General features: G+C 49.5%; 1 protein-coding gene across 1 annotated transcript in view; it reads left to right on the forward strand.

Moving 5' to 3' along the window:
* The window catches only part of dnah2 (dynein, axonemal, heavy chain 2), a 95,305-nt gene that overhangs the window by 21,900 nt on the left and 61,129 nt on the right, over nt 1-12,276 (forward strand). The window contains exons 13-27 of the mRNA XM_072717204.1: nt 483-665; nt 2,391-2,605; nt 2,780-2,926; nt 3,021-3,177; nt 4,432-4,671; nt 5,956-6,144; nt 6,619-6,766; nt 7,409-7,601; nt 7,809-8,009; nt 8,208-8,364; nt 8,466-8,640; nt 10,464-10,627; nt 10,915-11,076; nt 11,164-11,267; nt 11,976-12,132. Of these exons, the coding sequence (XP_072573305.1) occupies nt 483-665; nt 2,391-2,605; nt 2,780-2,926; nt 3,021-3,177; nt 4,432-4,671; nt 5,956-6,144; nt 6,619-6,766; nt 7,409-7,601; nt 7,809-8,009; nt 8,208-8,364; nt 8,466-8,640; nt 10,464-10,627; nt 10,915-11,076; nt 11,164-11,267; nt 11,976-12,132 (2,592 nt within the window). The remainder of the gene's footprint in view (nt 1-482; nt 666-2,390; nt 2,606-2,779; nt 2,927-3,020; nt 3,178-4,431; nt 4,672-5,955; nt 6,145-6,618; nt 6,767-7,408; nt 7,602-7,808; nt 8,010-8,207; nt 8,365-8,465; nt 8,641-10,463; nt 10,628-10,914; nt 11,077-11,163; nt 11,268-11,975; nt 12,133-12,276) is intronic.

Consider the following 12,276-nt stretch of genomic DNA (forward strand, 5'->3'; position numbering starts at 1 on the left):
AAACTCCAGCAACTGGCCTCCTCAGTTCCCAAATGTTTACAGAGTGTCGTTCAAAGAAGAGCTGATGCGACACAGTGGTAAATGTGCCCCTGTGCCAACTTTTTTTAAACATGTTGCTGGCAACAAATTCAAATTGAGCATATATTTGTCATAAAACAATACATTCAGTTTCAGCAATTGATATGTTGTGTTTGTTCTATTTTCAGTTGAAAATGGGTTTTAAATGATTTGTAAATTATTGCATTGTGTTTTTATTTACATTTTACACAGCATCCCAGCTTTTTTGGAAATCGGATTGTACATGTAGGGTTCAGGTGGTCACTTACACTCTTTAGGAGTTATAGTTGATCCTGAAGTGTCTCATCTTCTCCTATGATCCATCAATCCATTTCTCAGTCTGAGTATCAGTTATAGCACATCCTGTTGTAGGGACATGCACTGCCTGAGTATATAATATAGCAGCCAGAACCTTCCCCACCTAGGCCATCAAGCGTACTATCGACAGGAAGACAGAAGATGTGTACAGCCTCTTCAGCAAGGAGCTGTACTTGGTGAACGAGGAGCTGAGCGGTAGGGAGGTGCAGAGAGCGGCCCACATGCCCCAGCACGCCGGCCGGGCATGCTTGGCACGCTGCCTGCGGCGACGCATCGGGAGGCCAGCGGAGGTAGGCGACCTGTACAACATCATCACGGGGAGCTATGACATAAATATAAAGGAAGATATAGCAAGGAAATCTGTTTAACATTTTGTTTCATTATAGAAAATATAGAAGAAATTATTTCATGGAAATATGGCAGAAATATATGAAACTGAAACATAATACAAATGGATAATAGAAGTAAAGATTATTAATGTATGAGATGAACACATAAATGGGCATGTCTCATTGAGAATGGCAGCTGTGAAAGACAACACAGAGCAAATATGGAGCAAGCCTGAATGGAAGACATTTCCTCCTTTTATTTGTTCCGTTTGAGTGTTTTCACCGACTTGCAGCATGAAGAAGATAAACACTTCAACATCTCTAACAAACATACATATTAAATGAATATTGCATTTGATCACAAAGTCTAGCAAGACAACAGAGACCACACTGTTACCCACAGTATCCTCTAGCTGCGATGTTTCTTTGATTGACAGTTTATTAGTCTTGATTTCTGAAACCGTCCAAGTGCTACGTCTGGCAGCTGCCATTTTCGCTAATTAGCTACGATAAGATAATTAAAGGGCTTTGTTTACCAAAACAGAAGCTTCAGACGGCTGGCGTCAGCTTGCCAGAGCAGTGCTGATAATCTGGCGAATATGTTTGACCGACAGTGTTGTGACACCTCGGAACACCTCCCACAATGCCTCGGTAGAGAAGGCTCCATGGGCTGTCCTTGGCCATGGCAGCCCAAAAGCGACTCCGACAGGGCTTTGGATGCCTCAGAGCCTGTCAGGACCAGAGAGCTGCGTTGAGGAATGAGGATTACTGCAGGATTTAGCTTACAGTATTATAGAAGGGCTCATGTGAAAACCTGGGTTTACTCATGAAGTATCTTGATCATGACTCATTTTTGCAGGAAGATGTTAAGATGGACTAAGTCTGGAATTTTTTGCCGATAACAATTAGGTGTTAGCTTGCCATATGCTGCATTCTGCTCAAGTTTCCAGGTCCCTCTGCGTATGTGCAATTCCCACTAAGACAGATTTTTTTTCCTCCTACGTATAGCTATAAATACTGCAGTAAAAATGGGTCTGCAGTTTCCCACAAATATGTGTTAGAATGGTTTTGGATTTGCTTAGCTAATTGCTACAGGGAATGTCACCGAGCAGACCCTTTGCCAAAGCTGACTAATGATTCTTTGTACAGTGTTGGTGGACATGTTATCTGGTTTGTTTCTGTCTAATTACCACAGACAGAAACTTAACGCCAATTAAGAGAATTATAGTAAGTTAAAATGTCGTCTCACGCCGTGCTAGGAATCGCCAATAACACAACAGAGAGGGATGTTTTTAAATGCCACCCCAAATCCACTTCCCTTATAAGCACACATATCTCACAGAGCCTGTGATAGTTGATCATGGCGTTTCTTCTCTTCCCCATCAACTTCTCCTTTGATCGTTTTTGAACATAAGACTGTTTGCCGTCATCCTTACGGCAGCTGGAAAGATCCCTCCAGGGACCCCAATCCAAAGAAAATACTACAGCATGTGTCTGAGCACAGCAAACATGTAGCAGAAGAACAGCTTCTATTTACCAAAGCACTTCCCATATATGGTAGGCAGACTGCCTTTGGAATCCTATTCGGTGGTGCCTTTGAGCCCCAGCCCAGGGCCGAGCACCTCCCACAAGATCCAGTGCAGAACCCGCCTCTCTGCCTCCCCTCCCTTCTGTGTGCCCCTGCAGGCATTGCAGAGTGCCCATTTCATGCCCCTGACTGACAGCAGGAAGAAAGTCAACCTGGAATATGCACAGCTGGTGCAGACACTGGACGAGATGGTGCGCAAGATCTTCAGCGAGTGGAGCCAGAGCCTGAACAGGAAGAGCCTGAAGAGACTGGACCAACCACTCATGGTCCGCTGCAAGGAGATGGCTGGAATGCTGGACGTCAACTTTGACAAGTCCGTAATCCCCGCCATGTACCAACACACACAAACACATAATCCATACCATACACACTGTATGCTACACACTGCCTTTTAAACACATTTTACGTCAGTTTGAAGCTGGCGCACGCAGCCTGTCGGGGGTCGGTGCATCCTGGAGCCACCACGAGTGACTCTTCTGTGTCCCAGGGACCTACTGGAGATGTTCAATGAGATCCACTACTGGCAGTGGCTACAGTTTGAGGCCCCCCACTATGTGTTGGATGTGTACCAACACCGGGAAGAGCTGCGCACGCTGCGGGAGAGCGTCCGGCTTGTGGTACGCGAGTACAACAGGTGGGCAGCCGTGCCACACTCGCACACTTTAAGGCTCATCCTGCCACCGGGCATGTGCCATGCTCAGGGCGGCTGGCTGGCTTTCCATCGGCAGGATCATCAGCAAGCTCTCCGAGGATGAGCTGGCTCTGTTCCGGGAGCGCATCCGCATCCTGGACAGGAAGTTTCAGCCCGGTCTCTCTACGCTCATGTGGTCATCCAAAGGGGCGTCCGGCTTTTTCATCAGTGACTGCTGCCTGTACACGAGCAAGGTGAGAGCAGCTAGACACTGGGTATGCTGGGTAAACTGTAAGTCACCGCGGCATACTTTGTAAGGACGCTTTGTGGGGTCAGCAGGGCTGTGGGTGCTTTAATTAAGTGTAAGTAATTACATAATAATTACAAACCATGAAGAAAAGTAACCTGCTCTACATTATTTGGTATAATCTCCAGTGAATTACAGTCAGCAGTTTTATTTAGTCATGTGACCTGCAGGTATACCTTAGGTTTATCCATGAGGATTGTGGGAAATGTACTATTGTGCAAGTGTTCATACATTTCCATACACCGACATGATATGTTTCACAGAACATTCATTTGCTGTATCATCCAGAATCCCTGCCTATCAAAAAGTATTTCTTAAAGAAGTGCACATGAAGTCAGTACAATAAAGAGGAGATGGTCTCTGTGAAATGGAATAAAAAAATATAAGGAGACTGTGTTCTTCTGAATATTTTGAAAATTTTAAACAAAATAGCAAGATTGAGCAGATGCAGGGAAAGCATACTAACAGGCAATCCTGAAAAATATACAGTACCAGGAAAAAGTACTCCTGAGATAAAAAATGAATACGAATAAAAAAAACCTTAAAGCTTGCAGCCAAGGATATAAGTAACATGTGGACACAGCTTGAGAATGACAGTTCAAGGTTCACAGCATGCGCTAACATTTGTTTCCAGGTATTGCAACCGTTTCCTCCTGGGTATATAAATCAAGTTTGTTTCTAGTCAGTGTCCAGATCAATCAAGTCAAACCCAGGAGCTCGTAGGCTTTCACATGTCGGAAAATCTTTACGGGATCTAAAGTGCCTCAAAGAGACCCGCCTGCCTCCGCAATCTCCAAGGCCCATTTGATGAGGCAGGGCCTCACGCAGAGAAATTATGAAGATGGAGATAATGGGGCTCAGCTGGGAAATGGTGGGGGGGGGGGGGGGGGTGTAAGCTCGGCAGGTCCAGGACAGATACGGTCAGGCCGGGCGCCACGTGTCTCCTCAGTGCAGGCTGCCCCATTCTCATGGAGCGGCCTTGTTTACAAGACGCACTCACTGAGAAATGCAGCCTCGGATTACCCGAGACCGAGAAGAGAATAAACACGGGGCTCCTAGCTGCGAGGATTTGAAAAAGGGCCCTCCACATCCTCTCTCTGTATCTCGCTGTGTTTACCCCCCCCCCCCCCCCCCCCTCGCCATCGTGTTTGGCACTCTTCCCATGCACCCCCCACACACGTCCTCTCCTACCCTCCCCCAGGTGCAGCTCATCATGGAGGAGTATAGCGCTGCGACCCTGAGCATGGCGTGCGCCTGTCAGAGGATGCGGGAGCTGCTGCTGGTGTGTCTGGACGGGAGGACGGTGTACGGGGAGCTGGATTTCTCAGCCCAGCAGCACAGTCACCAGCAGGCCCAGCTGCAGAGGCTCTGCAACACTCACGACAGCGTCGTGTCCATCTTGGGCCGCTTGCATAAGACCTTCTGCAATGATGGACCTGAGGTCTGTGTGTGTCAGTGTGTGCGGGTTACCTGTATATCACGCTGTGGGGACCAAACGTTCCCAAAATGTGATAAAAAAAAAAAACCTGTTATTCATTTTATGGTTGGGTAGGGGTTAAGGTTGTCATTGTTGGGATTCAGGTTGTGCCCATAGAAATGAATGGGCGGTCCCCATAAAGATTGTGGATTGTGGAAGTGTGTGTGTGATAGAGAGAGAGACAGAGACAGAGAGAAAGAGAGAGAAGAATTTCATATGTATCCGTTTGTATATTTTTGCTTGTATGTGTATGCATGTGATGTTGCAGTGATTCCATGTCTAGTATGTGTCACATTGTCTAGGTGCAGTTTGAATGTTCTCCCCATGTTATGCACGTCTCCGTCAGGTTTCTTCCCACAGACCAAAGACATTAACTGGTGTAGGAGAATTGGCATCTCTAAAATGTCCATGGTGTGTATGCGCTCTCGAGGTATTGGCTCCCTGTCCAGAGCGTTTCCCCGCCTTGTGCCCTATGCTGCCTGGGGTTGGCCCCTGGCCCCCGGCCCCTGGCCCAGAACCCTGCACTGCATGAGCAGTTGGACGCTAGATTGACAGACAAATGAATGTGTCTGTGTGTGTATTTTGGGGCCAGTTATCGGGTGATATAAAATCAGAACAGAAGCTGCTAAAGACACAGGGTTATAAAAACTCATTTATTACAAAAGTGGAACATTAACTTAAGACTGTAGCACTTTAAAAATAACGTTCTCAAGCAGACGGGACAGTGAAAAAAAAGAGAGAGGAACTAAGGTCAGATATCAGAAGGAGTAAAAGCGGCAGTTCCGATCTCAGCCTCTCCTTTCTCTTTCGCTCCGCCTGGCTGGCTCTTTATCTCTCTCCAAGTCCACTTAGTGTGAGCCAGCTGGGTGGCATCAAAGTCCTGCTTCTGGAGGCCCTTTACTCACTGGGGGCAACAGTATGGAGGAGATCTGCCCACATTATGGAAGAGGGTTAAGACCAACTTTGGTCAGCAGGCTGGAGTGAGATTTTATAATTTTAGTCTGCAAATGCATTTATATGTATGTAACAGTTTTATTACCTTGTAAGCAGTCTGTAGGGTTTGCAAACTGCCCCAATGCTTTTGATGTAGCTAATTTTAGGTTTATAATGGAATAATATTGATTTGCCGTAAGAGTTCTTGCATAAGTACGAGAGTCTGAAAGCATGAGTGTCACACCAGACGCATGAGAGCTGGCAGCCCTATAAGAATGTAAGTGTGACGTTTGCAAGCGTGTGCGCACTCCCCAGGTCCAGCAGCACTGGGTCTCCTACACAGAGAAGATGGACCTCATGGTGGAGAACGCGCTACGCTTCAATGTCAAAAAGTCCCTGCAGGAGCTCTCTAAGGCCATCAATGGTGACAGCAAGATGATGCCCAGCCCCCTGTTCAAGGTGCAAGTGGTGCTGCTGCAGGAGTCGGCCGGCTCCCTCTCGCAGGTGACACTCGAGCAGCAGACATGACGCATGCATTCCCGTGCATTCACACGAGGCCTTGGCTTTGGTGAACACCATCGACGCTGCATGAAGCGCCCATATGGGTTTGCAACCAGGAAAGAAAATAGAACGGAACTGTTTGTTCTTGTCCTACTTACATGTTCCTTCCTTCCCCTTAATTTGATTGATGTGTTTATTGTGAGCAGAGGTTTGAGGATTATAAAACTGATATAAATTCTTTGCCATTTGTGTACTTTAGGGAGACACGGTGCATCTAGTTTTCTCTTGTTTATGAAATCGAGTGCCGTGCTGGACGAAGGTCGCTGCCTTTTTTCCTGTCAAAAGCGCTGCATATTCACTGCTTATTAGACAGAGACATTTCAGACTGCTTTTTATTTGAAAGGATCTGTAAGTTGACGTGTCGTGTGCGTGCGGACCCGCTGGATAGTTCTGTGTGTGCATGTTGTCGCCGTGCAGGTAGAGTTCTCTCCCACGCTGCAGAAGCTGGCACACATAGTGACCAGCGTCAGCAGTCAGCTCATCAGCGCAGTCTCTGTGTTCAAGCGCCTGCCTGACCTGCTAACTCACCAGCGCTCTCAAAAGGAGCCAATCCACATCCTCATTGGTCTGTCTGTTCCTCTGCTCCACTTCTACACCCTCATCTCTCTCTCTATGTCGCTGCTCTTCCTTCACCTTCATTGGTTTCTCTATAACTGTTCTGCAGGCCTATACCATCATTGGTCTATCTGCTCCTTTGCTCCTGTTTTATACTCGTTCGCTGATTCTCATTCTCCTCCTACATCCTCATCACTCTATCCATTCATCTGCTCCGCCTCCATCCTCTTCAGTCTACCCATTCATCTGCTCCTCCTCCATTCTCTTCAGTCTACCCATTCCTGTGCTCCTCCCCCTACATCTTTATCGGTCTTTCTGTGTCTCTACTCCAGCTATATCTCCCTTAGTTTGTCTGTGCTCCTCCATACATCTCTCCTACCTTCCTATTTTGCCACTGTTGTCCTACATCTCCTCACACCTGATCCTCCTGTTCAGTTATTGTCATCCTACTCAGCACATGTGGGCAAATGCGTCTCATGGTTCCTGTATTCCTGCAGGTTTTGTCAGTCAAACACTAAAAATACAGCCAACCAGTTCCTATGAAAACATCCAATCTGCCATCTTTCTTATTGAGTAGGTTGCAGACACCAGAGGATGTGCTGGAGAAAGGTGACGAGTTTTGTTCTCTTCTCTGTCCCGTCTGTGACCTCAGAACAAGATGAGGAAATCTGTAAGATTCAGTCCTCCATTGCAGCGGGTTTAGCTGCCAACACTGCACATCTGCACACCTACCTGAAGACTTGGGATAAGTACCGAGAGATCTGGGAGATCAACAAGGACCACTTCATCCGCCGCTATCAGCGCCTCAATCCCCCCGTGTCATCCTTTGACGCCGACATTGCCAGGTGACTAGCCACCATGGGATTAAACACTCGAGTCGAACCCATAATTCACCTCGCCAGTGTGGCTTGTGTGCAGTAGTTGTGGATCCAAACCTGCTTCTTAGAAGTTGCAATTCAATGAGAGGCAGACAGTTCGGATCCCATTGGGGGGATGAGATGCATGACAGGTGAGATAAAAAGAGACGAGTGTGGGGTGTCGATGATGCGCAGGTATACGGAGGTGGCGAACAATGTGCAGAAGGAGGAGACGCTGCTGAGTGTGCAGTTCGTGCTGATGGACTGCTCCCTGCTCAAGTTCTCGCTGCTGCAGCACTGCAACGAGTGGCAGGCCAAGTTCACCCAGCTGCTCAGGCAGATGGCCTGCGGACGCCTGCGCCAGCTGCGCGCCTACCTGCAGGACAGCGCCCATAGGTAGGTCTCACTCTGTACTGCGTTCTGGGAGTGTGCGTGTTACTGCATGTCACATACTGAATATGAGTATATTATACTCTATGAATGTCTGTCACATACTGACTGTCTGTGTGTTATACACTATGCGTGTGTGTGTGTGTGTTATATACTGTGCATGTGTGTTTCAGAGTGTCTGTTGCTTGTCTGTGTTGCTTCCAGGCTGAGCCAGCCCCCTCAGAGTCTGACAGAGCTGGAGAAAAGCTTGAAACTGCTGGAAATTCTGCAAGGAGACCTGGCCAAGACTGAGAGCCAGATCCTCCCCATCCACGAGCAGTTTGCCATCCTGGAAAAGTATGAAGTCACTGTGGACCAGGATGTGAGTCACAGTGGCGCACAAACACATGCGCATGCAAAGTCACGCGTCAGGATCACAGCAAGCAGGACCCTGGAGTGTTCAGCTTCCGCTTCCTCTTACAGGATCAGGAGATGCTCGAAGCCCTGAATGGACAGTGGGTTTGGTTCCAGCAGGTCCTGACTGACAGTGACCTCATGCTGAAGGAACATAAGGAAAGGTTCAAAAGTGGCCTTATCTTCTCAGCGGAGGAGTTTAAGAAGAAGATGCAGGCCATCACCCTGGACTTTAATTCCACAGGTGCCCTATAATGCAGCACAGTCACATGGTGACAGGCAATACAGATCCTGCTGTCCGCTTGCTTGTGGAACAGACACATAGAAAAACACACAAACCAGCAATTACTGTTTGTGCACACGCTGCAGCCCATCCTGACATACATGCATGTACACAGCGGTGCAGGAGGCGCAGAGCTGCGGGGAGCCGCATCAGCACCGGCCTTGTGCCGGTGCTTAGAGACTAGGGGGCCGTGTCGTGTCCCCCAGAGCTCACTGATCCTGTGCCTGGGCTCCCAGATCTATGCCTGCGCTTTGGTATTATAGTGATTAACATTGTAGGGATGCAGAGAAGCGTGCTGGCTCGGCCTGCGGAGCTCTCACTACACAGGCGCGGGACTGGGGCTTTGAATGCCTGTGGGTTCGCAGCTTCACCCTGTGTTGTGTGGGTGTTTTCTGGGTACTCCGGTTCCCTGCTCCAGTACAAAGCCATGCAGTTAGGCAAACTGGCATCTCTGCATCGGCCATAGTGTGCGTGGGAGTACGTGAGTGCTGTGCCATGCACTGGCATCCCCTTGCGGGCGTCCCCCTGCCCCGTGCAGCCTGGCACCAAGCTCCAGGCCCATTGTACTGGATAAGAGGTTGGAACATGGATGGTTTATTCTGATGGTGTTTATGAAACTGTCAGCACCAGCTGTCGCCCCAACGCAGGGGTGCCTATAGAAGACTGTTGTGCAGAGCTGTCTCACCTTAGCACACCCGTCCCTTTGCACGACCACAAATATTTACCTCTTGCACTACTCTGGTGGTGGTGTTTTTTTCAGTTAGCTTCGGAAATGAGATTGAAAACGCTCCCGTTTTCCTAACCTCGCAACACGAAACAAAGACATGCTGCGCCAAAACATTTCAAAGAGGACAAACCTCCTGTCCTACTTTCTTCTCTCTCCTCTCCTCCCACCATTCGCTCTACTCGCTCGCTCCCTCTCTCTCTCTCCCCTCTATTTTTCTCTCAGTGTCACTTTGTTCCCGCGAACAGCGGGGTACAGGCTGTCTTCATGACGCTGAAATCAAATTATTATAATTTTTTTTCCTGTGGTTCGTACGCTCGCATCTAAACACGTCTGAAGATTTATGATTGTACAGTCTTAATATCGAGTTTCAGGCCAGAGCAGTCGCTGATTTGAAAAGGCCAGAAGGCGGTCGACCGGAATAATAAATATGTTTTTTTGTCTGATGAAGGGCATGATAAGCTGAAGCATACCTGCGTCAAGCTCCTTGGAGGTACAGAACACGTGTTTATTACCGTCACTGTCAAACCGCCCACGAGCCACGCTTGGGTCCATACCCCCTGTCCTCCGTACCCCCCCCCCCCCATGACTCCAGGTCAGTTCATGAGAAACAGTGAGTCTGCCGTCTCACGAGAGAAATAGGATGGCAGGCTTGGGGGGGCAGGTGTTAAGTTAGCCTCAACCCACCCCCCCCCCCACCAGCTCTTTGCGCTTCAAAGTTGTGGTCAGTGTGTCGGTGCAGAGTGCAACCTGTGCCGGAGATCAGATAGCTGGCGTGCGACTGGGACGACGCCAGGAGCCTTTTGGGCTCCAGCCCCACCGCTCATTACATACACCGCAGTGTAGCTCACGCCTCCTCCTCCTCCTCTTCCTCGCCACACAGCCCTGACGTCTCTTACTGGGGACATATTGAGAGCATCTTATAACAGTATCCATATTAGTACAGCATGAGTCATGTGGGCAGGCACACTCAGCATATCGGTGTGTGCGTGACTGTTTTATGTGAATCCCTGTGTGTGTGCGCAGTGTGTGTATGGCTGTGTCCTGCTGGCCCATGCAGGCCCCTTCTCCAGCACTGTGAACCCCAGCGAGGCCCTGCAGCTCGTGTCCGACTTGTGCGCCCAGCTCCATGCCCTGAAGCAGGAGGAGAGCTCCATCCGGCAGGGCCTGAGCATCTTCAGCATCGAGCAGCCCCCCTCCAAGGACATCCAGAGCTTGGATAAGGTCAGCAGCGCCATGCCTGGGGAAGCAGCTGGGGGGGCGAGGGGGGGGGTTGCGGGGGTTCCTGTGGCTTTGGATGATGTGAGGCTTGTCATGTGTGCATTGAGATGCTGGCTGAGAGCTCCTTTACAAGTAAAGCTACAGCACTAATGTCGATATTGGCACTGCAGGTCCAGCTGTTCCTGTTACCTCCCTACTGTGAGAAACTTCAGTGCATGGACTGAAAAAACCTCTTTCTCTCCTTGCTTTTTTGTCTTTCTCCTTGCCGGCCCCCTCACCCCCCATCTCAGGACTTAGACTACCTACAGCAGGTGTGGCAGATCAGCCAGCAGTGGGAAGCCCACTGGGACCAGTGGAAAGTGGGGCATTTTGCCGCACTGCAAATGGAGAACATGGAGAGCTCCGCCCAGGCTTTGTTCAAGAAGCTGCATAAGTTGAGCCGCAATCTCAAGGCACGCCCCCGCCGCCACCAAGCCCCCCCCCGCCACCCTGCCAGGAGGACGTCATGTGGTCATTTCCTCTCATGGTGTCACTCACAGGACAAGCAGTGGGAAGTCGTGGCGTCCTGCAGCAACAAGATCGACCTGTTCAGAAGGACCATTCCCCTTATCAGCGACCTGAGGAACCCAGCCTTGCGGGACAGGTTCTACCCCCCACACTCATTCAGAACACTTTTCCTCAGGACCCCCCTCCCTCAGTGTAGAAGCACAGCCCTGTGCCCGCTGGCTGCTGCAGGTCTTTTGGTGCAATCAGGACTGTCACTAGCATGCCTACAAGGATGCCTACAGAGAGTGCAACCTTCAGTTTTTGGCACGTAAACGTTCCTTATGAAGTGAGATATCTAGGGCCGCGTATCCTCACTGCTGACCAGCCTGCTGTGATAGGAATCTGTGACAGTCCGAATCCGTTCATTCCTCCGGGGATGACAACAGTGATGTAATACTATTAGAAGCTGCTCTGGTGCTGGCTGCATTTCTGCGGACTCGTTTAAGCTAGGGATTACGTCCAGGCTGTTTGGATGAAGACACACTGATGAAATGTTAGTGTATATGCTACACTTTTCCCAGATTATTATTCCAGACACTCAGAAATGAAAATATTACTGCTCCACCTCCCACCTTACGCAGCTCCCCAGCCTTTTATTCCCCTCCACCCCTCATTGGTCCTCTACAACCCTCACTACTTCTCCATCTTCCATCTTCCACCCCTCATCACACCCCCATGTTCTATCCCCCTCAGTGCTACTGGTACTCTGCCTCCCCCCCATTCATACGTCTCCGGCCCTCTCTAAGTTTTCATGGTCGCCCCTGACCAGCCCAGTGACCTTCCTTTTCTGTTGACGTGTGCTCAGGCACTGGAATCAGATCAGGGATGAGGTGCAAGTTGCATTTGACCAAACAGCCTCCGATTTCACCCTCGAGAAGATCATGGCCCTGGGCCTGGAGCAGCAGGCTGAGAAGATCAGTGAAATTTCAGGGGCTGCCAGCAAAGAGCTGTCAATCGAACAGGTAAAGGCCCCTCCCCCGACCCAAATGCCCACTTCTAATCAGCCATCCTCATGAGGTTCTTTTTCACGATGCAGCTGGTCTTTCTGACACTATTTACCATGTACACTGGCTCATCCCGTGATGAGGCGCGTGCCCTCCTGAGAC

The sequence above is a fragment of the Paramormyrops kingsleyae genome, chromosome 10, assembly GCF_048594095.1.
Source record: "Paramormyrops kingsleyae isolate MSU_618 chromosome 10, PKINGS_0.4, whole genome shotgun sequence".
NCBI lineage: Eukaryota > Metazoa > Chordata > Actinopteri > Osteoglossiformes > Mormyridae > Paramormyrops > Paramormyrops kingsleyae.